The following is a 26,067-nucleotide window of genomic DNA, read 5'->3' on the forward strand; positions in this document are numbered from 1 at the left end:
TGGAGATACATACATCACGTGGTGTTGGCTGCTGCTGATGTCTTCCCAGAATAAAGGCGTGGCTTGACACAGCGTGCATGCGTTAATTACCAAAAGTATCCCGTCATTCATCAACTCAATTGGTTACCGACGTTAACGCGCCATTTTTGACAGGCCCGATATGAGGTGAAAACATCCAATATAATATTTGCCCTGTGAGGGAGTCCTTTCTTTTTCTGGAGATGGAAAATGAAAGGGAAGGTTGGCCTTCTCGTTCTCGCTCGGCCACAATGCAATCACAGCAAAGCGGCCATTTGGCCGAAAGCGATCATGGTGTGTTCCTAGCGAGCGGCCATCTTTTATTGGTTTTTTTCTTGTCATGTGGTCATGTGTTTGTCGGCGCTCAGACACAATGACATTTGCTTTTTGGACGTTTATGAGCAGGGAGGGTCTGTAACATATTTACAGTCATTGTAATGATTCATTTCTTGCTGGCACCTCAGCAGTCTTAAGGAGCTGGCGGTCTGGGGGAAGCCAGACTTTGGTCGGGGAGAGACTTGATGGTCTTTTAGCGAGCGTCCCTGATGAATGTGTGAAGGTACGAATGTTTCCATTGGCTTTGACATCTTGTCTTTGTGTTCTTGGAGGTCGTGGAGCCACCGGGGGAGTTTGTTGAAGGCTTGACGGGACAGACATGGTGGGTATGCTGGTCTTGATGGTTGATCCCAAGGTGTTGTTTCTGATTGGTGCCTATTAATAACTCATTGACAGACTTGTGGAGGTCAGGGGTGTAGCGTACTGGCGCACTGATGATGTCATTGAGGCGTTCTTAATCACGTCCTAAGGCTGAAAGGAGCTCCAGTGTGGCGATGGCGCCCTCCCAATGTCAGCCTTGCGTCTTGTAGGTGACAAGCGTCTGTTATTCGTAGGCGTCCTGGTATCAACATGGCCTCCTTAATGATGGAATTGTGCCGCGGGCGGCCGCACTTTGCACACTCCTGCTGCCCGCCGTTTCATTCTCGTGGTGACTTCATGATGCATTTAGCAAATCTGGTCATTGTAGCTTCCAATACAATCCATGAAAGGGTGAAGGTGTGCACCTCGATGACTTTATGGCTGTGTTTTTGTGTGCTTCACCAGAGGACGAGGTTAAGGGTCAAAGCTCATTCACCATTAGAGGAATTCTGCACCGTTCTTAAGATGGCGCTGATTTGGCTTGCTGTCATTCATCGGGTGAAAGACTCGCTTTTATTGCTGTCATAAATCTGCGCTGGAGTAAAAGCCAAGGTGACGGCTGGGGTCAACATCAAATGGTGTCTTCCGTCCAGAAGAGGGCAGCCTTCTCTACCAGGTGGAGGCCAAGCAGGAAGAAGGCTGGGATGTCCTGTGTGGCGTTTGCCCCCCCCCCCCCCCCAGTAGCTGGTGGTGTTTCTGTGGGTCTCTCCAGCTGTAACAGCATCTCCATATGGGACAACTCAGGCTTCCAGTGGAGCTGCTGTTATCCGTGGAGGGACACAAAGCAGCTGCAGTACGTCCATCCAACATGTAAGACGCCCGTGATCACGTTTGCTTTCTGTCAATAAAACCTCCTGAAAACACGGCTAGCGTGTCACATTCCAGCCTGGCGTCTTTTGACATTGTTTGGTCGATAGAAAAGACTGAATGTAAACTTTCATCATCATGAACCTCTGAGAAACAGAAACAGAAAGTGGCTGGTGCAAGCACAGGAGAAATCTTCCACAGAATGTGACCTTTGACCTGACCTTGACGGCATCCGCCAGAGCCAGCATTCAGCAGCAGGGTGCAGCCTAGCCCCAACAACTGTTCAGTCGTGATGGAGGACCAAGACCAGCGGGCTCGTCCCATAAAAGCTGATGGTTGTTTCCTTCCTTGGATCCTTCAGTCTTCATTCCTGTGCTTAAAAGTACATCAAAAGCCTCGTCTGTCATCTGTCATCAACATCTCAACACTTGCTGGTGCAGTTGGACGAAAACGGAGCGGAGAAAGGAGAAGGCCAGCCAAGATGTCCGTCACAGCGAAGCAGTGATGCCGAATGTTGTTCCCAACCACGGTGGACCTGACACTGACAGATGGACTTGTCTTCATTTCCCACAGGATTGGCTACTTCAGGAAATAGGAACACTTGGCACATTCCCCTATGTTGCCAGATGATGTACCATCATGATGATAAGCATTAGTTAGCATTACGATGCTAAGAATATTTCAAATCCTTTGGGGGGAAGGTATGTAAACATGGCTATGTAACTAGCAACCTGAATGACAGATAACTGTAAAGTCAGGAAAAGTGGGGCCTAAATGACAAAGACATGTTACAAAATACATAAAAAAGACGTGGAGGGCCCCGAATGACAAAATAGTACGAGTGGGAACATCTCAATGTGCACTTTGTAAGCTCTCGCCATGTTTGTGGTGCTTGTGCATGGATGGCAGTAGTAAAGCTATTTCAACTTCCTTTCCGCATATTCAGACCTTTATTGTGAAATACGCACGACATTTCCGGTGTCCCTCCTCTCGGAGCCCTACTCCAGTCAATCCTCACGGTCGAAAAGGCGACAAATTGGACCAGTTATGTGTTGTTCGTTTGCCACGTTACGTATAAAGAGCTTTTAATAGTCGATGTGTTTATAAAAATGAGTTACGCCACCAATGTTTCGGCGCACGGACAGCTGACGTATTTTAGGAACATGGCGACTCCGGCTTGCCGTACGAGGTCAGGTGACGCCGACGTCACCGGGAAAGCCGTCAACTTGCTAGCCGTATTAACAGTAAGTTATTGGAACAAGAACCATCAACTTTATCGGTGTTTTTAAAGTGCGGTTTGTCAGCCGAGTGTCGTGTGCCCGAAGCCGGAGCGGAGCCCGGAAGACTAGGGAGCGTCTGCGGCCGTGTGGCAGGGAGCAGCCCCGAGGAGGTGGGGACAAAAAGTAGCCAGACCTCGCCTCGCCCAGCCATTGCTTCATTCCGACGGGCGGCTACGACCAGCACCCCAGGTTCACGTCGTAGGTGGCTTCTGACACGGCTTGTGTCAATAAAGTTCGTACAACATGTTCCGGAAAACCTTAAAAAAGGACCCCGAGCTCTTCCAGAACGTGGCGGACGGGCTGCGGCAGCTCTACCGGACCAAACTGTTCCCGCTGGAGGACACGTATCGATTCCACGACTTCCACTCCCCGGCCCTGGAAGATGCCGACTTCGACAACAAGCCCATGGTGCTGCTGGTGGGCCAGTACTCCACCGGGAAAACCACCTTCATCCGACACCTCATGGAGCAGGACTTCCCCGGGATGCGGATCGGGCCCGAGCCGACCACGGACTCTTTCATCGCGGTGATGCACGGCGATCAGGAAGGGCAGATCCCCGGCAACGCGCTGGTTGTCGACCCGAAGAAGCCCTTCCGTAAACTCAACGCCTTTGGAAACGCCTTTCTTAACAGGTAAAGTTCCGCCATTGTTCGGAGATGTTGCTAGTGGGGCGTTCAATGGAACTTCCAACTTTTGCATCGCAATGGCCGAGGGCGCAACTTCAGGCTCAACATTGGGCGTGTTCCCACTCTGCCCACGATGTGGATTTAGACGACTGAGGGGGTCAGCAAGGACTATCTTTACATATGGGGGGGGGATAAAAGCAAAAAAGCAACCGTATCTCGAGTTGCAAAGTTGCTTTGCATACAAATTCCCAAATGAAGGTCGGCACTTCCACGCCCTGACCGGGACACGCTTGGCAAGGCACTTTCAGTACAGCTGTTGCACAATCTTGTCAGCTGTGTGGAGTTTGTGTGAGTTCCCTTCTTTCATCACCGCCCTGAAACGTTGGGTTGACCCGTGAGGCGCTGCTTTCGCTTTGACCCGAGCCTTCCAGACAACTTTGGGTCTCCTGAGGCCGATGCTGCCCCGTCCTCCTCGGCTCAGTCTAGCAGCTATGCGCTCCCGCTGACATCACGGACGGCCTCCCTCATTCCCAGCCTGCCCCGTTGACGACACCAGAGCGGGTTAAAGGTCCGGGCCTGTCCTAGGCGGCCATTAGGACCCATTTGTAGCCAGTCTGACTCGGCATGTCTTCTCAAAAGTCCAGTTAGTGTGTCACTCTCCTATTCCTATGGATCAGTCCGCCAGGCGCTCCTTGCTGCTCTTAGCCCCGTGGCCATTGAAGGCCTGTTGGCGAATGCCAGAGTGGATTTGTCCTTGACCAGATGTCCTTGAGAAAGATCCCGAGCCAATATTGCGTCAGCGTGTCTTGTCTTACAGCCTAGTTTTAGGACAAAAGCAGCCCACATGATCTTATCTTATCTTATCTTATCTTATCCAAAGCTTTCCCAGCCAGGGCTTCATGGTCTAACATGAAGGGGAAAATCCCCCCGATCCTCGTCTTTCCCAACCATTTCAACTTTCTTCTCGGATTCTTTCCTTGTAATATTCCGACTTTATTCCCATCATGTTGTTACTTTCCACCCAAATCAATCACTTCCTGCGCTTGGGCTGATTGTTTGCTCTTTGCTGCAACACGCCGCCCAACATCGTCAGACAAGCTCAATAAAAAGCAAAGTCAGGCATCTCTCATAAGACCTTGCAAGTGCAGGATTGGCCGCCTGGGTGAATTACACATGGCGGAGGGAAGCAGGTGAGATTGTGTGTAAACAAAGGCCATGGTCCATGGCTGCATCGTCTGTCACCCCGATGGACGCCCTGCTGCGGTTGGCTTCAATCGGCATCTCCTATTGGCTGCCGGCTCTTTGGGAAGCTGGCGTTCCCAAAATAAACACGGCAAGCGGGTGGATGCTGGTGCAATGTGCCCTAATGTACCTTTACTAGCTAGCCGTGCTAAGCTCCATGATCATGCTAATAATATGTTTCAAGAAAAAATGGCATCTCAGTCGGTGAAAAAGCACGTTATTAGCATCTTTCCTCTTTTTACCGTTTTGCTGTTGTTTTTTGGAACATTTTCCCAATATTTCAACTTTCTTCCTAAATCTTTTCCAATGCTCTTTCATGGCATGACTTCATCCCATAATATTCAAACTTTCTCCCAACCTGATAGTCCCATAACATAAGATCTGTGAAAGGAAGTTTTTGTGGAATAATTCAAGTGGATTGTGGTGAAGTGAGGTTTTTCCTCCTAATGTTATTCTGCTGAAGTTCCCACTCCTTCTTCATAGCGACACTCCATTGTTGGACAACAACTGCATATTTTTGCTGACTTTGTGTTTTTTTAGTGTCGTTGTGAAATGATATATTTGAAGGTGCCAGCGGCCTCCTTGGACACCCGCGGTCCCGCCGCTTACGTGAGAACACGCGGGACTAAGGTGCCAGTTAGCCTTTAACCAGCAGGCTCACCTTTGGCAGGAGCACCTTGATAAAGACTTGGTCATGCGCTCCTGCAGTCATTAACGTTACCACAGTACATGCCTTCTGCACCCCCCCCCCCCCCTCTGCATTTTTAGTTGACATGCCCCCACCGTCAGCGAGGGGGGCCCTCTATCAGTAAAAGCTGAGTCAGCAGAGGGCAAGTTCCGCACCGGTCCCGCTCCCGTCCTGTCCTCAACCTGGCCTGGAATTTCTTCCTGAATGTGGCGAGGCCTGGTTGGATGTGGACAGCAGAGACAAATGCTGTGCTGTGGACTATCCTGATGTCTGTGAATGCACCGTAAGGTGACCTGCTCACTAAGGCACACTTGGACGTTCAAGAGCAGACAATCCTGGAGAAACCACACAAGCCTTTGTCCTGCACCTCACATGCCGGCAGCCCCCAAGTCCGCTTCCTCTCTCTCTGGGAAGTTGGGTGTACAATGGGGAGGGAGGTCAGGGGTCAAGAGGTAAGGCATCAACATTCAATCACAGGAACACGGAAATTAACCCTTGGTGTTATCTTTGTAAAGAAGTGTGGCCACTGGGTTTTTTCCACCCGCTGGAGACCCGACGTCCATGCCTCTCAGTTCTAACAACACATCGTCCCTTCCTGCATTTCCCACAAGTGGCGAGTGGAAAGTGTTGGGTTAGACGGCCAAATGGAAACCCTGGATGAAAATTCCTACAATGGCGCCGGCAGCGATGACAAGAAAGCTTGCATGTTCCTTGCCGTCTTCAACAAAAACGCTATGGGATTAGGTTTTGGTGTGTGTGTGTGTGTGTGTGTGTGTGTGTGGTTGTCAACTTGAAAGTAACAGCAAGGCTCCTCCAGCCTCGTGACCCAGCGCCTCCAGGCTGGTGTTTTCAGTCTTTCACTTTAAGGACACACGTGGCCTCCTAGCGTGTACTCCTAGCGTGTACTCCTAGCGTGTACTCCGAGCGTGTACTCCTAGCGTGTACTCCTAGCGTGTACTCCTAGCGTGTACTCCTAGCATGTACTCCTAGCGTGTACTCCGAGCGTGTACTCCGAGCGTGTACTCCGAGCGTGTACTCCGAGCGTGTACTCCTAGCTGCAGGCCGTCTTCAACCAGCCCATCTTTCAGGCCGAGAGCAGACGGGTATGTCTGGTCTGCCTGTGACGGCTTTAGGAACCATGTGACTGCATCCATATCAAACGTCTCCAACTGTCTCCAAGCCATCCATCCAACCCTCAGTTGACCTGAGCGTACGTGACCACTAGTGGTGTTTGCTTCTCTGCGTTCCTTGTTGTCATTTCTCTTTCTTTCTTGCAGGTTCATGTGTGCCCAGTTGCCCAACCCGGTCCTGGAGAGCATCAGCATCATCGACACGCCTGGAATCCTGTCGGGAGAGAAACAGAGGATCAGTCGAGGTCTGCCAACACCACACTACCACACTCATCACCGCCCACCAATCCAAACACACAGAATGGCGTGAACAGGAAGTTCAAATATGAAGAATGCAAGGAAAACGCATGCACTAGGCTTGTCCACCATGACCCCCCCCCCCCCAGGGGCCCATCATAACAGGTCATGTAAAGCTAAGGAAGCTCTTTGATGTTCACTTCCTGTCTCCTTACCTTTGACTTTGCTCCACCACCCTCGTCTTCAACATCCTCTTTTGGTTCCTCGTCACACGTGACTTTCTCATGACATCAGTCTGCCAATTAGGGTCCACAGTCCTGTCACCAGAACCTTTCCAAAGACCAGATGGTCACCGCCATGCAGAGCAGCATTTCCACATGGAGCAGATGTCAAGAAATGACCTTCCTTGAGGAAATACACGGCATCCCGTTTTATTCCTTGTTCACGTGCTCCCTCACTTGCACAGTCATGTGACTCAAGATGACCCGCACAGTCTTCCTTCCCTTTTTCTGTCACGCTTCAAGAGGAAGCGCACACAGAACGCGCAACAGGACTCTTAAGAACAGGAAGTGGCGTAAAATGGAGAATTGGGTTTCCCAAGAAGGCCATCCGCACCACGTGCGTTGCTCCGTGCGCCGATATGCACTCTGCTTATTCACTCCGCTTTCCCATGAGGCCTTGCTTCGCAGCAGCTGGAGCCAATGGGCCAGCTAGGCAAACACACCGGCAACCCCGAGAAACCAAAGACTTGTCACGCACGCTGAGGTCACCTTGACACGCTCGCACGGGTTGGTAGTGTTGTAGTACAAACACCAGCCATCACGCCGCTAATGGATGCTATTGTGGTGTACACAAACAGGACCGACTGGAGCTGTGTGTACACATCAGGGTGTTGCCGCCCGTGTGGGTGGGTGGGGGGGGGGGGGTGTGGGTGTGTGTGTGTGTGTGTAAACATGCCGAGAGATATCAGGCTTGCACCCGGCTTCAGGAAACGGTCACTTTCACCTCACTGCTGTATCTACAGTATATACCGCTTGTACCATATGTACAGTATATACCAGATGTACAGTATATACCACTTATACCATATGTACAGTATATACCATATGTACAGTATATACCGCTTGTACAATATGTACAGTATATACCAAATGTACAGTATATACCACTTATACCATATGTACAGTATATACCATATGTACAGTATATACCACTTATACCATATGTACAGTATATACCATATGTACAGTATATACCATATGTACAGTATATACCATATGTACAGTATATACTGTGTGTACAGTATCTCATTGATGTTGCTGAGCAGCTCATCTGAACTTATACCTACAGTAGTACACTATGTTGTACTTGCACCTAGAGTAGTACACTATGTCTATATAGTAGTAGTACCATTTAAAGGCTGCACTAAAAATACTGCTAAATATAGAAGACTTTGTGTAATCTTGCTTTGAGGACCTCATGTTTCCTGTGTGATGAAGCCATGGATGTAGTACAGTAATACAGTAATGACATGGGTTGTCATAGTATTACTATTACATCAGAGTCCCAGCTGTCAGTGATATCACGTGTGTTGCCATGGTGATATCGGAGCCTTAGTAAGATGTTGGACATGGAGCTAGCATGTGTCCAAAGTCTTTCAGTCAAGTTGTGTAGCTTCAGGTGTACTCTGTGTGTTTTGAAGTAGCGAGGAGAGTCCTAGGGAGTCCGATACTGAATGTGGATGATGGTGGATATCAGGAAGATTATTGTGGATGATGGTGGATACCATGAAGATTATTGTGGATGATGGTGGATACCATGAAGATTATTGTGGATGATGGTGGATACCATGAAGATTATTGTGGATGATGGTGGATACCATGAAGATTAGTAATGTGGATGATGGTGGATATCAGGAAGATTATTGTGGATGATGGTGGATATCATGAAGATTAGTAATGTGGATGATGGTGGATACCATGAAGATTAGTAATGTGGATGATGGTGGATACCATGAAGATTAGTAATGTGGATGATGGTGGATACCATGAGATGATATGATATTACTTCACCATCCATGTGACCTCCAAGAACCTTCTTAGCGTTATGGATCCATAGGAACATGCTTATGTCAATCATGTAGACGGCAGGGAAAGTATTTGTCTTCCACTCTTGCAGTGAGACGCGAGCCAAGGTTATCTTTCATTCTCTCCACTTCCTCCTTCCGTCAGCATTTATTGTCCCTGCCTCGCACGGACCACCGGGGCCGCATGTCCGCATGTTGGAGGCACAGCAGTTGTCCTGCAGGCTACAAGTCAACTTCATGCTGCTGCAGCTGTCTCCCTGGCCTGCTGCTCTTGGACACGTGGTGAACAAGCTGGGAGCAAACGTCTTCCACTGGCTCCCACTGGCTCCCACTGGCTCCCACTGGCTCCCACTGGCTCCCACTGGGACGCCATCTTCTGTCACACGCTGGCATTTCAGCCTCACTCTTCTGGAACCTCCTACTTTCCTTTCTGGCCTCCACCCTGCTCCTCCTCTTTGTCCATGTGTATACTGTAGGTACACGCTAGGAGATGAAATACCGTAAAGATACACGCTCAGAGATGAAATACTGTAGGTACACGCTAGGGGATGAAATATCGTAAAGGGTACACGCTAGGAGATGAAATACTGTAGGTACACGCTAGGAGATGAAATACCGTAAAGATACACGCTCAGAGATGAAATACTGTAGGTACACGCTAGGGGATGAAATATCGTAAGATACACGCTCAGAGATGAAATACTGTAGGTACATGCTAGGGGATGAAATATCGTAAGGTACACGCTAGGAGATGAAATACTGCATGTACTGTGTGTATGGGCATGTGCGTGCATGCCCATACATGATGATAGATGATGTCATCAAGACCACCTCTTCTCCTTTGGTGCGAGCAGGGTACGACTTTGCCGCCGTGTTGGAGTGGTTTGCCGAGCGCGTGGACCGCATCATCCTCCTGTTCGATGCCCACAAGCTGGACATCTCGGATGAGTTCTCAGAGGTGATCCGCGCACTCAAGAACCACGAGGACAAGATGAGAGTGGTCCTGAACAAGGCCGACCAGATCAGCACCCAGCAGCTGATGAGGGTCTACGGAGCGCTGATGTGGTCTTTGGGGAAAATCATCAACACACCCGAGGTACGTCCTCATCCCTCTTGGGGGGGGTCGACGGTGGGACGGGTTGGCACTGCCACCATTTTGCCCATTTTCTCAGCTTTTACCTTTTGCTGTCATGCTAGGTGTTAGCATGCTAGCATTTTAGCCATTTTCTCAGGTATGACCTTAAATGGTAAAATGTTCCACCTGAGGGCGCTGGAAGCGCGGTGACCCTGTTAGCACACCCACCTCGTGATGGTTGGTCCAGGACCTCGGGATCGAACCCGCGATCTTCAGGTTGGCAGATGACCACTCTGCCAACGGAGCCATGGCGCCCCCTTACACAGACACCGTTTGCTATCATGCTAGGTGGTAGCGTGCTAACAGTTGGCATAATAGCATTGTTAACATTAGCATGGTAGCATTTTAGCCAGGATTCACAGACGCTTTGTAGTTTGTTTTTGCATCCCAGTGTACTTCCTGTCAAGGTCACAGGCCAGCCGCGTGGTCACGTGATGGCTTTTGTTAGCTGTCGGGTTTGTGTCACGTGGACATTGACCTTCACTGACCTTGTGGCTTTGGAAGGACTTGGACGCGAGGCTGCTCTGTCCTCCCACTTCCTGTTGGCTGCCATTTAGCAAAGCGCTTCTGTTGATTGTTTCACGCGGGTTCAACTTCGGCCTTCCTCTCTCCTTCTTTGCAGGTGGTGCGCGTCTACATCGGGTCGTTCTGGGCGCAGCCCCTGCTGGTGCCCGACAACAGGAAGTTGTTTGAGGCGGAGGAGCAAGATCTCTTCTTAGACATCCAGTCCTTGCCTCGCAACGCCGCGCTACGAAAACTCAACGACCTCATCAAGCGAGCGCGCCTCGCAAAGGTCAGTGCTTGCACAACCCAAAAGGCGCCGGCAGGACGACCACCATCGCAAAGCCGTCGTCCTGCCCGACCATGAAATCAACCTGCGGCCCACACGTGATATTATTCTCTTCCACCCTCCTGGTCTGGAGACCAGGGCTTGAACACCCAGACCCACCTCCCTACAAAACCACAATCTGTTATCATTAGAACTTTTCATGCTTAGGGTGGTTTTGTTTAGGATAAGTGGTATGGATGGATGGGTGGATGGATGGATGGATGGACGGACGGACGGACGGACGGACGGATGGATGGATGGATGGATGGACGGACGGGTGGATGGGTTGGTGGTTCAGTTTGTGGTTTTCTAGTCAAAGGAGACGTTTAGAATGCGCCGGGTGTCAATTAAAAAAAGCAACCAAACAGCCATGGGCCGCCCTTTGGGGGCCCCGGATAAGCCCACCGTTGTAGAGAAAAAGGCTACACGGGGCCCGCGTGACATCGTGCAGGTGTAAAAGTGAAGCTTCTGTTTCAGGTGCACGCTTACATCATCTGTTCGCTGAAGAAGGAGATGCCCAGCGTGTTTGGGAAGGAGTCCAAGAAGAAAGAACTGATCGCCAACCTGGGGGAGATCTACGTGAAGGTGGAGAAGGAGCACCAGATCTCGCCCGGAGACTTCCCCAACCTGGCCAAGATGCAGGTAAGGCGTGCGGACGGCCGAGGTCCGACCTGTTCCTCACCGAGTCCTCCTTCCTGTCGTCAGGAGCTGCTCAACGCCCAGGACTTCTCCAAGTTCGCCTCCATGAAACCCAGGCTGCTGGAGGCCGTGGAGGACATGCTGGCCAACGACATCGCCCGCCTCATGGCCCTGGTGCGGCAGGAGGAGGCAGCGCTGCCCTGCAACGCGGTCAAGGGCGGCGCCTTCGAGGGCACCATGAGCGGGCCCTTCGGCCACGGCTACGGCGAAGGCGCCAGCGAGGGCATAGACGACCTGGACTGGGTGGTGAACCGCGACAAGCCCTCGTACGACGAGATCTTCTACACGCTGTCGCCCATCAACGGCAAGGTGTCGGGCGCCGCCGCCAAGAAGGAGATGCTCAAGTCCAAACTCCCCAACACGGTGCTGGGAAAGATCTGGAAGCTGGCCGACGTGGACAGAGACGGCCTCCTCGACAACGAAGAGTTCGCCCTGGCCAACCACCTGATCAAAGTCAAGCTCGAGGGCCACGAGCTGCCCGCCACGCTTCCCCACCACCTGGTGCCCCCGTCCAAGCGAGAGACCACGCTGCAGGCGTAGACCGGATGGCCTCGCTTCAGGAGAGACAGTGAGGAGGAGTTGGGAATGGGGAGAAATCTTCTCTGATCTAACCTGGGGAGGGGCGGTGCTTGGAATGATTCCACCCCCCCCCCCCCCCCCCTTCCCAGATGAGAGGACATTGAGAGGCTGCGTAGCATGATGAAGCTGACACGAGCCGGGTCAAAGGTCAGATACTATACAGTCCACTTGTAGAGTCCACATAGTTTGTTGATCCAAAGAATCCAAAGTAATCGACTTTGCATTTGCAATAAATCATCTTGTTCATCTCTATTTTTCTATTTCCTTTCTATTGACTTTCTCTCCTAACGCTTCCCCTTTGGCACGTCAATAAAAAGCACCATGTGGCACCCAGGCTGCTGACTGCATTTCATTGGATGTTCCACCTTCAGGCCTCTCTGCTGCCCTCTGGCGGCCAACTGGCGTCATAGCAAACAGGAGGACTTGGACTGCGGCATGATCGGCAAGCTGGTCTATTCCAAGTCTTGGTAGTTACAGTAGACGTTGATTGAAGGAGAACACCATCCAAATAGGCGTGTTGTTGCAGGAGACGGGAAAACCTGGGTTCAATTCCCGCCCCTCGGCCATCTCTGTATGGAGTTTGCATGTTCTCCCCGGGCATGCGTGGCTTTCCTCAGGGTACTCCCCCCCCCCCATTCCAAAAACATGTTAACTTCATTGGCCACTCCAAATTGTCCATAGGTATGAATGTGAGTGTGAATGGTTTGTCTATATGTGCCCTGGGATTGGCTGGCCACCAGTCCAGGGTGCATCCTCTTGTGTGTTTACATAGTTGCTACTGTATATTGTTTCCGTCGGCTCTCGGGAAACCGCCCCCACTTTAACCCCCCTTCCTTCCCTTTGGACTCCTATTTGAGGAGCACCTCGTTTTCCCCCTTCCCTCTGTTTCACCACCAGCGACACTTTTGGTGAATAAAAATAGCATTGCCATGGTGAATACGTGACAGGGACTGGTGCCCTGCCTCAGAGGCCAGGTGAGGAATGGGCCACCAGTGTGTAGAATGTAGTACTTATTACTTCAATGTCGTTTTTTTCAGTTTTTTCAACTTGCTTCTAATGCACTTTTCTGGTGAAAAAAACATGGGAAACCTCACACACACTCAACAGGGGCCCCAGGAGCACCCAAAAATGGCATAAAATGCCAAAAAATTAGGGGGTCAACTTTTGGAAAAAACGTAAGGGGTTAGTATGTCGTTTTTTTCAGTTTTTTCAACTTGCTTCTAATGCACTTTTCTGGTGAAAAAAACACGGGAAACCTCACACACACTCAACAGGGGCCCCAGGAGCACCCAAAAATGGCATAAAATGGCAAAAAATTAGGGAGTCAATTTTTGGAAAAAACGTAAGGGGTTAGTATGTCGTTTTTTTCAGTTTTTTCAACTTGCTTCTAATGCACTTTTCTGGTGAAAAAGACACGGGAAACCTCACACACACTCAACAGGGGCCCCAGGAGCACCCAAAAATGGCATAAAATGCCAAAAAATTAGGGGGTCAACTTTTGGAAAAAACGTAAGGGGTTAGTATGTCGTTTTTTTCAGTTTTTTCAACTTGCTTCTAATGCACTTTTCTGGTGAAAAAGACACGGGAAACCTCACACACACTCAACAGGGGCCCCAGGAGCACCCAAAAATGGCATAAAATGCCAAAAAATTAGGGGGTCAACTTTTGGAAAAAACGTAAGGGGTTAGTATGTCGTTTTTTTCAGTTTTTTCAACTTGCTTCTAATGCACTTTTCTGGTGAAAAAAACACAGGAAACCTCACACACACTCAACAGGGGCCCCAGGAGCACCCAAAAATGGCATAAAATGGCAAAAAATTAGGGAGTCAATTTTTGGAAAAAACGTAAGGGGTTAGTATGTCGTTTTTTTCAGTTTTTTCAACTTGCTTCTAATGCACTTTTCTGGTGAAAAAAACACGGGAAACCTCACACACACTCAACAGGGGCCCCAGGAGCACCCAAAAATGGCATAAAATGGCAAAAAATCAGGGAGTCAATTTTTGGAAAAAACGTAAGGGGTTAGTATGTCGTTTTTTTCAGTTTTTTCAACTTGCTTCTAATGCACTTTTCTGGTGAAAAAAACAGGGGAAACCTCACACACACTCAACAGGGGCCCCAGGAGCACCCAAAAATGGCATAAAATGCCAAAAAATTAGGGGGTCAACTTTTGGAAAAAACGTAAGGGGTTAGTATGTCGTTTTTTTCAGTTTTTTCAACTTGCTTCTAATGCACTTTTCTGGTGAAAAAAACACGGGAAACCTCACACACACTCAACAGGGGCCCCAGGAGCACCCAAAAATGGCATAAAATGCCAAAAAAATAGGGGGTCAACTTTTGGAAAAAACGTAAGGGGTTAGTATGTCGTTTTTTTCCGTTTTTTCAACTTGCTTCTAATGCACTTTTCTGGTGAAAAAAACACGGGAAATCTCACACACACTCAACAGGGGCCCCAGGAGCACCCAAAAATGGCATAAAATGCCAAAAAATTAGGGAGTCAATTTTTGGAAAAAAACGTAAGGGGTTAGTATGTCGTTTTTTTCAGTTTTTTCAACTTGCTTCTAATGCACTTTTCTGGTGAAAAAAACACGGGAAACCTCACACACACTCAACAGGGGCCCCAGGAGCACCCAAAAATGGCATAAAATGGCAAAAAATTAGGGAGTCAATTTTTGGAAAAAACGTAAGGGGTTAGTATGTCGTTTTTTTCAGTTTTTTCAACTTGCTTCTAATGCACTTTTCTGGTGAAAAAGACACGGGAAACCTCACACACACTCAACAGGGGCCCCAGGAGCACCCAAAAATGGCATAAAATGCCAAAAAATTAGGGGGTCAACTTTTGGAAAAAACGTAAGGGGTTAGTATGTCGTTTTTTTCAGTTTTTTCAACTTGCTTCTAATGCACTTTTCTGGTGAAAAAAACACAGGAAACCTCACACACACTCAACAGGGGCCCCAGGAGCACCCAAAAATGGCATAAAATGGCAAAAAATTAGGGAGTCAATTTTTGGAAAAAACGTAAGGGGTTAGTATGTCGTTTTTTTCAGTTTTTTCAACTTGCTTCTAATGCACTTTTCTGGTGAAAAAAACAGGGGAAACCTCACACACACTCAACAGGGGCCCCAGGAGCACCCAAAAATGGCATAAAATGCCAAAAAATTAGGGGGTCAACTTTTGGAAAAAACGTAAGGGGTTAGTATGTCGTTTTTTTCAGTTTTTTCAACTTGCTTCTAATGCACTTTTCTGGTGAAAAAGACACGGGAAACCTCACACACACTCAACAGGGGCCCCAGGAGCACCCAAAAATGGCATAAAATGCCAAAAAATTAGGGGGTCAACTTTTGGAAAAAACGTAAGGGGTTAGTATGTCGTTTTTTTCAGTTTTTTCAACTTGCTTCTAATGCACTTTTCTGGTGAAAAAAACACAGGAAACCTCACACACACTCAACAGGGGCCCCAGGAGCACCCAAAAATGGCATAAAATGGCAAAAAATTAGGGAGTCAATTTTTGGAAAAAACGTAAGGGGTTAGTATGTCGTTTTTTTCAGTTTTTTCAACTTGCTTCTAATGCACTTTTCTGGTGAAAAAAACACGGGAAACCTCACACACACTCAACAGGGGCCCCAGGAGCACCCAAAAATGGCATAAAATGGCAAAAAATCAGGGAGTCAATTTTTGGAAAAAACGTAAGGGGTTAGTATGTCGTTTTTTTCAGTTTTTTCAACTTGCTTCTAATGCACTTTTCTGGTGAAAAAAACAGGGGAAACCTCACACACACTCAACAGGGGCCCCAGGAGCACCCAAAAATGGCATAAAATGCCAAAAAATTAGGGGGTCAACTTTTGGAAAAAACGTAAGGGGTTAGTATGTCGTTTTTTTCAGTTTTTTCAACTTGCTTCTAATGCACTTTTCTGGTGAAAAAAACACGGGAAACCTCACACACACTCAACAGGGGCCCCAGGAGCACCCAAAAATGGCATAAAATGCCAAAAAAATAGGGGGTCAACTTTTGGAAAAAACGTAAGGGGTTAGTATGTCGTTTTTTTCCGTTTTTTCAACTTGCTTCTAATGCACTTTTCTGGTGAAAAAAACACGGGAAATCTCACACACACTCAACAGGGGCCCCAGGAGCACCCAAAAATGGCATAAAATGCCAAAAAATTAGGGGGTCAACTTTTGGAAAAAACGTAAGGGGTTAGTATGTCGTTTTTTTCAGTTTTTTCAACTTGCTTCTAATGCACTTTTCTGGTGAAAAAAACACGGGAAACCTCACACACACTCAACAGGGGCCCCAGGAGCACCCAAAAATGGCAAAAAATTAGGGAGTCAATTTTTGGAAAAAACGTAAGGGGTTAGTATGTCGTTTTTTTCAGTTTTTTCAACTTGCTTCTAATGCACTTTTCTGGTGAAAAAGACACGGGAAACCTCACACACACTCAACAGGGGCCCCAGGAGCACCCAAAAATGGCATAAAATGCCAAAAAATTAGGGGGTCAATTTTTGGAAAAAAACGTAAGGGGTTAGTATGTCGTTTTTTTCAGTTTTTTCAACTTGCTTCTAATGCACTTTTCTGGTGAAAAAAACAGGGGAAACCTCACACACACTCAACAGGGGCCCCAGGAGCACCCAAAAATGGCATAAAATGCCAAAAAATTAGGGGGTCAACTTTTGGAAAAAACGTAAGGGGTTAGTATGTCGTTTTTTTCAGTTTTTTCAACTTGCTTCTAATGCACTTTTCTGGTGAAAAAAACACGGGAAACCTCACACACACTCAACAGGGGCCCCAGGAGCACCCAAAAATGGCATAAAATGCCAAAAAATTAGGGGGTCAACTTTTGGAAAAAACGTAAGGGGTTAGTATGTCGTTTTTTTCAGTTTTTTCAACTTGCTTCTAATGCACTTTTCTGGTGAAAAAAACACGGGAAACCTCACACACACTCAACAGGGGCCCCAGGAGCACCCAAAAATGGCATAAAATGCCAAAAAAATAGGGGGTCAACTTTTGGAAAAAACGTAAGGGGTTAGTATGTCGTTTTTTTCCGTTTTTTCAACTTGCTTCTAATGCACTTTTCTGGTGAAAAAAACACGGGAAACCTCACACACACTCAACAGGGGCCCCAGGAGCACCCAAAAATGGCATAAAATGCCAAAAAAATAGGGGGTCAACTTTTGGAAAAAACGTAAGGGGTTAGTATGTCGTTTTTTTCAGTTTTTTCAACTTGCTTCTAATGCACTTTTCTGGTGAAAAAGACACGGGAAACCTCACACACACTCAACAGGGGCCCCAGGAGCACCCAAAAATGGCATAAAATGGCAAAAAATTAGGGGGTCAATTTTTGGAAAAAAACGTAAGGGGTTAGTATGTCGTTTTTTTCAGTTTTTTCAACTTGCTTCTAATGCACTTTTCTGGTGAAAAAAACACGGGAAACCTCACACACACTCAACAGGGGCCCCAGGAGCACCCAAAAATGGCATAAAATGCCAAAAAATTAGGGCGTCAATTTTTGGAAAAAAACGTAAGGGGTTAGTATGTCGTTTTTTTCAGTTTTTTCAACTTGCTTCTAATGCACTTTTCTGGTGAAAAAAACACGGGAAACCTCACACACACTCAACAGGGGCCCCAGGAGCACCCCAAAATGGCATAAAATGCCAAAAAATTAGGGGGTCAACTTTTGGAAAAAACGTAAGGGGTTAGTATGTCGTTTTTTTCAGTTTTTTCAACTTGCTTCTAATGCACTTTTCTGGTGAAAAAGACACGGGAAACCTCACACACACTCAACAGGGGCCCCAGGAGCACCCAAAAATGGCATAAAATGCCAAAAAAATAGGGGGTCAACTTTTGGAAAAAACGTAAGGGGTTAGTATGTCGTTTTTTTCAGTTTTTTCAACTTGCTTCTAATGCACTTTTCTGGTGAAAAAAACACGGGAAACCTCACACACACTCAACAGGGGCCCCAGGAGCACCCAAAAATGGCATAAAATGCCAAAAAATTAGGGCGTCAATTTTTGGAAAAAAACGTAAGGGGTTAGTATGTCGTTTTTTTCAGTTTTTTCAACTTGCTTCTAATGCACTTTTCTGGTGAAAAAAACACGGGAAACCTCACACACACTCAACAGGGGCCCCAGGAGCACCCAAAAATGGCATAAAATGGCAAAAAATCAGGGAGTCAATTTTTGGAAAAAACGTAAGGGGTTAGTATGGCGTTTTTTTCAGTTTTTTCAACTTGCTTCTAATGCACTTTTCTGGTGAAAAAAACACGGGAAACCTCACACACACTCAACAGGGGCCCCAGGAGCACCCAAAAATGGCATAAAATGCCAAAAAAATAGGGGGTCAACTTTTGGAAAAAACGTAAGGGGTTAGTATGTCGTTTTTTTCAGTTTTTTCAACTTGCTTCTAATGCACTTTTCTGGTGAAAAAAACACGGGAAACCTCACACACACTCAACAGGGGCCCCAGGAGCACCCAAAAATGGCATAAAATGCCAAAAAATTAGGGCGTCAATTTTTGGAAAAAAACGTAAGGGGTTAGTATGTCGTTTTTTTCATTTTTTTCAACTTGCTTCTAATGCACTTTTCTGGTGAAAAAAACACGGGAAACCTCACACACACTCAACAGGGGCCCCAGGAGCACCCCAAAATGGCATAAAATGCCAAAAAATTAGGGGGTCAACTTTTGGAAAAAACGTAAGGGGTTAGTATGTCGTTTTTTTCAGTTTTTTCAACTTGCTTCTAATGCACTTTTCTGGTGAAAAAGACACGGGAAACCTCACACACACTCAACAGGGGCCCCAGGAGCACCCAAAAATGGCATAAAATGCCAAAAAATTAGGGGGTCAACTTTTGGAAAAAACGTAAGGGGTTAGTATGTCGTTTTTTTCAGTTTTTTCAACTTGCTTCTAATGCACTTTTCTGGTGAAAAAAACACGGGAAACCTCACACACACTCAACAGGGGCCCCAGGAGCACCCAAAAATGGCATAAAATGGCAAAAAATTAGGGAGTCAATTTTTGGAAAAAACGTAAGGGGTTAGTATGTCGTTTTTTTCAGTTTTTTCAACTTGCTTCTAATGCACTTTTCTGGTGAAAAAAACACGGGAAACCTCACACACACTCAACAGGGGCCCCAGGAGCACCCAAAAATGGCATAAAATGCCAAAAAATTAGGGGGTCAATTTTTGGAAAAAAACGTAAGGGGTTAGTATGTCGTTTTTTTCAGTTTTTTCAACTTGCTTCTAATGCACTTTTCTGGTGAAAAAAACACGGGAAACCTCACACACACTCAACAGGGGCCCCAGGAGCACCCAAAAATGGCATAAAATGCCAAAAAATTAGGGCGTCAATTTTTGGAAAAAACGTAAGGGGTTAGTATGTCGTTTTTTTCAGTTTTTTCAACTTGCTTCTAATGCACTTTTCTGGTGAAAAAAACACGGGAAACCTCACACACACTCAACAGGGGCCCCAGGAGCACCCAAAAATGGCATAAAATGCCAAAAAATTAGGGGGTCAATTTTTGGAAAAAAACGTAAGGGGTTAGTATGTCGTTTTTTTCAGTTTTTTCAACTTGCTTCTAATGCACTTTTCTGGTGAAAAAAACACGGGAAACCTCACACACACTCAACAGGGGCCCCAGGAGCACCCAAAAATGGCATAAAATGCCAAAAAATTAGGGCGTCAATTTTTGGAAAAAAACGTAAGGGGTTAGTATGTCGTTTTTTTCAGTTTTTTCAACTTGCTTCTAATGCACTTTTCTGGTGAAAAAAACACGGGAAACCTCACACACACTCAACAGGGGCCCCAGGAGCACCCAAAAATGGCATAAAATGCCAAAAAATTAGGGGGTCAACTTTTGGAAAAAACGTACGGGGTTAGTATGTCGTTTTTTTCAGTTTTTTCAACTTGCTTCTAATGCACTTTTCTGGTGAAAAAAAAAGGGGAAACCTCACACACACCCAACAGGGGCCCCAGGAGCACCCAAAAATGGCATAAAATGCCAAAAAATTAGGGAGTCAATTTTTGGAAAAAAACGTAAGGGGTTAGTATGTCGTTTTTTTCAGTTTTTTCAACTTGCTTCTAATGCACTTTTCTGGTGAAAAAAACACGGGAAACCTCACACACACTCAACAGGGGCCCCAGGAGCACCCAAAAATGGCATAAAATGGCAAAAAATTAGGGAGTCAATTTTTGGAAAAAACGTAAGGGGTTAGTATGGCGTTTTTTTCAGTTTTTTCAACTTGCTTCTAATGCACTTTTCTGGTGAAAAAAACAGGGGAAACCTCACACACACTCAACAGGGGCCCCAGGAGCACCCAAAAATGGCATAAAATGCCAAAAAATTAGGGGGTCAACTTTTGGAAAAAACGTAAGGGGTTAGTATGTCGTTTTTTTCAGTTTTTTCAACTTGCTTCTAATGCACTTTTCTGGTGAAAAAAACACGGGAAACCTCACACACACTCAACAGGGGCCCCAGGAGCACCCAAAAATGGCATAAAATGGCAAAAAATTAGGGAGTCAATTTTTGGAAAAAACGTAAGGGGTTAGTATGGCGTTTTTTTCAGTTTTTTCAACTTGCTTCTAATGCACTTTTCTGGTGAAAAAAACACGGGAAACCTCACACACACTCAACAGGGGCCCCAGGAGCACCCAAAAATGGCATAAAATGCCAAAAAATTAGGGGGTCAATTTTTGGAAAAAAACGTAAGGGGTTAGTATGTCGTTTTTTTCAGTTTTTTCAACTTGCTTCTAATGCACTTTTCTGGTGAAAAAAACACGGGAAACCTCACACACACTCAACAGGGGCCCCAGGAGCACCCAAAAATGGCATAAAATGCCAAAAAATTAGGGCGTCAATTTTTGGAAAAAAACGTAAGGGGTTAGTATGTCGTTTTTTTCAGTTTTTTCAACTTGCTTCTAATGCACTTTTCTGGTGAAAAAAACACGGGAAACCTCACACACACTCAACAGGGGCCCCAGGAGCACCCAAAAATGGCATAAAATGCCAAAAAAAAAGGGGGTCAACTTTTGGAAAAAACGTAAGGGGTTAGTATGTCGTTTTTTTCAGTTTTTTCAACTTGCTTCTAATGCACTTTTCTGGTGAAAAAAACACGGGAAACCTCACACACACTCAACAGGGGCCCCAGGAGCACCCAAAAATGGCATAAAATGCCAAAAAATTAGGGGGTCAACTTTTGGAAAAAACGTAAGGGGTTAGTATGTCGTTTTTTTCAGTTTTTTCAACTTGCTTCTAATGCACTTTTCTGGTGAAAAAAACAGGGGAAACCTCACACACACTCAACAGGGGCCCCAGGAGCACCCAAAAATGGCATAAAATGCCAAAAAATTAGGGGGTCAATTTTTGGAAAAAAACGTAAGGGGTTAGTATGTCGTTTTTTTCAGTTTTTTCAACTTGCTTCTAATGCACTTTTCTGGTGAAAAAAACACGGGAAACCTCACACACACTCAACAGGGGCCCCAGGAGCACCCAAAAATGGCATAAAATGCCAAAAAATTAGGGGGTCAACTTTTGGAAAAAACGTAAGGGGTTAGTATGTCGTTTTTTTCAGTTTTTTCAACTTGCTTCTAATGCACTTTTCTGGTGAAAAAAACACGGGAAACCTCACACACACTGAACAGGGGCCCCAGGAGCACCCAAAAATGGCATAAAATGGCAAAAAATCAGGGAGTCAATTTTTGGAAAAAAACGTAAGGGGTTAGTATGTCGTTTTTTTCAGTTTTTTCAACTTGATTCTAATGCACTTTTCTGGTGAAAAAAACACGGGAAACCTCACACACACTCAACAGGGGCCCCAGGAGCACCCAAAAATGGCATAAAATGCCAAAAAATTAGGGGGTCAACTTTTGGAAAAAACGTAAGGGGTTAGTATGTCGTTTTTTTCAGTTTTTTCAACTTGCTTCTAATGCACTTTTCTGGTGAAAAAAACAGGGAAAACCTCACACACACTCAACAGGGGCCCCAGGAGCACCCAAAAATGACATAAAATGCCAAAAATTTAGGGCGTCAACTTTTGGAAAAAACGTAAGGGGTTAGTATGTCGTTTTTTTCAGTTTTTTCAACTTGCTTCTAATGCACTTTTCTGGTGAAAAAAACAGGGAAGACCTCACACACACTCAACAGGGGCCCCAGGAGCACCCAAAAATGGCATAAAATGGCAAAAAATTAGGGAGTCAATTTTCGGAAAAAAACGTAAGGGGTTAGTATGTCGTTTTTTTCAGTTTTTTCAACTTGCTTATAATGCACTTTTCTGTTGAAAAAAACACGGGAAACCTCACACACACTCAACAGGGGCCCCAGGAGCACCCAAAAATGGCATAAAATGCCAAAAAATTAGGGAGTCAATTTTTGGAAAAAAACGTAAGGGGTTAGTATGTCGTTTTTTTCAGTTTTTTCAACTTGCTTCTAATGCACTTTTCTGGTGAAAAAAACAGGGAAGACCTCACACACACTCAACAGGGGCCCCAGGAGCACCCAAAAATGGCATAAAATGGCAAAAAATTAGGGAGTCAATTTTCGGAAAAAAACGTAAGGGGTTAGTATGTCGTTTTTTTCAGTTTTTTCAACTTGCTTCTAATGCACTTTTCTGTTGAAAAAAACACGGGAAACCTCACACACACTCAACAGGGGCCCCAGGAGCACCCAAAAATGGCATAAAATGCCAAAAAATTAGGGAGTCAATTTTTGGAAAAAAACGTAAGGGGTTAGTATGTCGTTTTTTTCAGTTTTTTCAACTTGCTTCTAATGCACTTTTCTGGTGAAAAAAACACGGGAAACCTCACACACACTCAACAGGGGCCCCAGGAGCACCCAAAAATGGCATAAAATGCCAAAAAATTAGGGGGTCAATTTTTGGAAAAAAACGTAAGGGGTTAGTATGTCGTTTTTTTCAGTTTTTTCAACTTGCTTCTAATGCACTTTTCTGGTGAAAAAAACACGGGAAACCTCACACACACTCAACAGGGGCCCCAGGAGCACCCAAAAATGGCATAAAATGCCAAAAAATTAGGGCGTCAATTTTTGGAAAAAAACGTAAGGGGTTAGTATGTCGTTTTTTTCAGTTTTTTCAACTTGCTTCTAATGCACTTTTCTGGTGAAAAAAACACGGGAAACCTCACACACACTCAACAGGGGCCCCAGGAGCACCCAAAAATGGCATAAAATGGCAAAAAATTAGGGAGTCAATTTTCGGAAAAAAACGTAAGGGGTTAGTATGTCGTTTTTTTCAGTTTTTTCAACTTGCTTCTAATGCACTTTTCTGTTGAAAAAAACACGGGAAACCTCACACACACTCAACAGGGGCCCCAGGAGCACCCAAAAATGGCATAAAATGCCAAAAAATTAGGGAGTCAATTTTTGGAAAAAAACGTAAGGGGTTAGTATGTCGTTTTTTTCAGTTTTTTCAACTTGCTTCTAATGCACTTTTCTGGTGAAAAAAAACACGGGAAACCTCACACACACTCAACAGGGGCCCCAGGAGCACCCAAAAATGGCATAAAATGCCAAAAAATTAGGGGGTCAATTTTTGGAAAAAAACGTAAGGGGTTAGTATGTCGTTTTTTTCAGTTTTTTCAACTTGCTTCTAATGCACTTTTCTGGTGAAAAAAACACGGGAAACCTCACACACACTCAACAGGGGCCCCAGGAGCACCCAAAAATGGCATAAAATGCCAAAAAATTAGGGCGTCAATTTTTGGAAAAAAACGTAAGGGGTTAGTATGTCGTTTTTTTCAGTTTTTTCAACTTGCTTCTAATGCACTTTTCTGGTGAAAAAAACAGGGAAGACCTCACACACACTCAACAGGGGCCCCAGGAGCACCCAAAAATGGCATAAAATGGCAAAAAATTAGGGAGTCAATTTTCGGAAAAAAACGTAAGGGGTTAGTATGTCGTTTTTTTCAGTTTTTTCAACTTGCTTATAATGCACTTTTCTGTTGAAAAAAACACGGGAAACCTCACACACACTCAACAGGGGCCCCAGGAGCACCCAAAAATGGCATAAAATGCCAAAAAATTAGGGAGTCAATTTTTGGAAAAAAACGTAAGGGGTTAGTATGTCGTTTTTTTCAGTTTTTTCAACTTGCTTCTAATGCACTTTTCTGGTGAAAAAAACAGGGGAAACCTCACACACACTCAACAGGGGCCCCAGGAGCACCCAAAAATGGCATAAAATGCCAAAAATTTAGGGCGCCAATTTTTGACAAAAAACATAAGGGGGTAAGTATGTCAGTTTTTTCAGTGTATTAGAAGCAAGTTGAAAAAACTGAAAAAACGACATACTAACCCCTTGCGTTTTTTTCAAAAATTGACGCCCTAAAATTTTTGCATTTTATGCCATTTTTGGGTGCTCCTGGGGCCCCTGTTGAGTGTGTGTGAGGTTTCCCCTGGTTTTTTTCACCAGAAAAGTGAGGGAGTTGAATCTCTTAGCTGACTGGATGTAAGAGAGATTCTTGTGGTCTGTCCTTACCAGAAATGGGTGGTCCGTCCCCTCCAGCAGGTGTCGCCACTCGTCCAGGCAGGTGTCAGTCATTATCGTCATTATTATTTTCAGGGCCTGGAGAAGCTCTACTTGTTCCTGAAATTTAGCAATTCAGTTCCATGGAATACTTGTCACAAACCAAAACTCCCGCTCCCCCACGGTATACGCAGTTCATAGCTAGCTAGCTGGCAGACTAAAGGTAAGCTAATGCTAACGTCGAGTGTTTCATATTATAACACTGACGTAAACAGATGAGGACAGGTGACCAGCTAAGCATGTGACCTACCCATGTGCTCCACAGCCATCGATTTCCTCGTTAAACGACCGTCCATGTCGTCTTCCACCGTCTTCCCGTGAAAACATGGCACCCTCGAACTTTGCCTTGGGAAGTCTGAGTGCAAACGATCCTCTGACGCCTGCGCAGAATGGCCCCAAGGGGGGCAGGTTCACTGATATTACCCAAGTACATTTTACTATCTGGTATTAGGGTCAACAATCAATACATTAGTTCTGTAAATATTACTTGGTGTCAGTGATCAATCATCAATCATCAATCATTGACATATAAATGTTACACACAATCATCAAGTAAGGCATTAAATAAAGAAGTGAAATCATAAATCCTTGTAAAATTTAAATGAATATTTGAAGTAATAATCATTTTTTCAGTGTAGGGGTGAGAATGTCAGCACTGAGGTCAATTTGATTTGGTTTGGAATTTCCTGTCGGTACGATGCTATCATCATTTAGTTCAAACCAATGCAATCCGATATGATACGGTGCAATTTCTTGCCATATGATGCAATTCAACATGATGCAAATAAGCAAAGGAAAAAATGGAATTCCGTATGGTCCTACAAAAAGGATTTGGTTTGATTCCTTCTCGGCACTTGGCAGTGAATGCAACTAAAGTGCTGTTTGCCTTTTTTACTATGCACCACTTCTTCATGGTTCTTTTTGCCATCTTAAAACTGAAAGACTTTTCAAAAACTCTTTTCCTCCCACTTTCACATCGGCTATGCAGTTCCAATAGCAGGGTTCAGTCAAACATTTACAATAATTACTGCTGTGAAAAATACAGTACAGCAACAACAAAGTAAAAGTGACACTTTCCACAGTGGAATTTAAATTGTTGATATTCCTGTCTGCTAATATGAAGGAGCTAGCAGCTAGGCTAATAAGGTAGTGGTAGAAAGCAACACAACTTCTACTCTTTTAAAATTGATTCCAAATTCAGGAAGAAGCCGACTGCTCACCTGCTGGGGGGGGGGAGGGGGTACACTTGTTGCAGGGACGGACGAATAGGTCCTGGACAATTTGGACAAGTTTGTAGACTTGCCGTTGGACGGCTTCTTAACGCGGCGTTCTTTGAAAATGATGAAGGTTTTGTCGAGTTTTCCGCCGTACTTTGCGAATCCGTAGTGTTTCCAAACATCCCATTTAAACATTGCGGGAGGGGGGGGGGGGGGGGGGGTTAAATATATAAATGTCCTGGCTGCTGCTTGCCTACGAACGTCCAAGCTGTTTTAC

At 45.7% G+C, this 26,067-nt stretch overlaps 1 protein-coding gene and 1 long non-coding RNA gene across 2 annotated transcripts; one reads left to right on the forward strand and one right to left on the reverse strand.

Moving 5' to 3' along the window:
- Nucleotides 1–2,510: 2,510 nt before the first annotated feature.
- On the forward strand, nucleotides 2,511–12,381 carry ehd1a (EH-domain containing 1a). The gene is made up of 6 exons (XM_058063189.1): nucleotides 2,511–3,433; nucleotides 6,635–6,732; nucleotides 9,665–9,906; nucleotides 10,568–10,738; nucleotides 11,252–11,416; nucleotides 11,480–12,381. Exons 1-6 carry the CDS (start codon nucleotides 3,045–3,047, stop codon nucleotides 12,011–12,013), a joined length of 1,599 nt encoding a protein of 532 aa, XP_057919172.1. The 5' UTR covers nucleotides 2,511–3,044; the 3' UTR covers nucleotides 12,014–12,381.
- On the reverse strand, nucleotides 8,294–25,931 carry LOC131110262 (uncharacterized). The gene is made up of 4 exons (XR_009120862.1): nucleotides 25,794–25,931; nucleotides 24,824–24,953; nucleotides 24,526–24,633; nucleotides 8,294–9,293 (listed from the first exon to the last, which is right to left on the reverse strand). It is a non-coding gene; the product is annotated as an uncharacterized LOC131110262 (long non-coding RNA).
- Between the last annotated feature and the right edge of the window lie 136 nt (nucleotides 25,932–26,067).

This window comes from Doryrhamphus excisus, chromosome 23, assembly GCF_030265055.1.
Source record: "Doryrhamphus excisus isolate RoL2022-K1 chromosome 23, RoL_Dexc_1.0, whole genome shotgun sequence".
Classification (NCBI taxonomy): Eukaryota; Metazoa; Chordata; class Actinopteri; order Syngnathiformes; family Syngnathidae; genus Doryrhamphus; species Doryrhamphus excisus.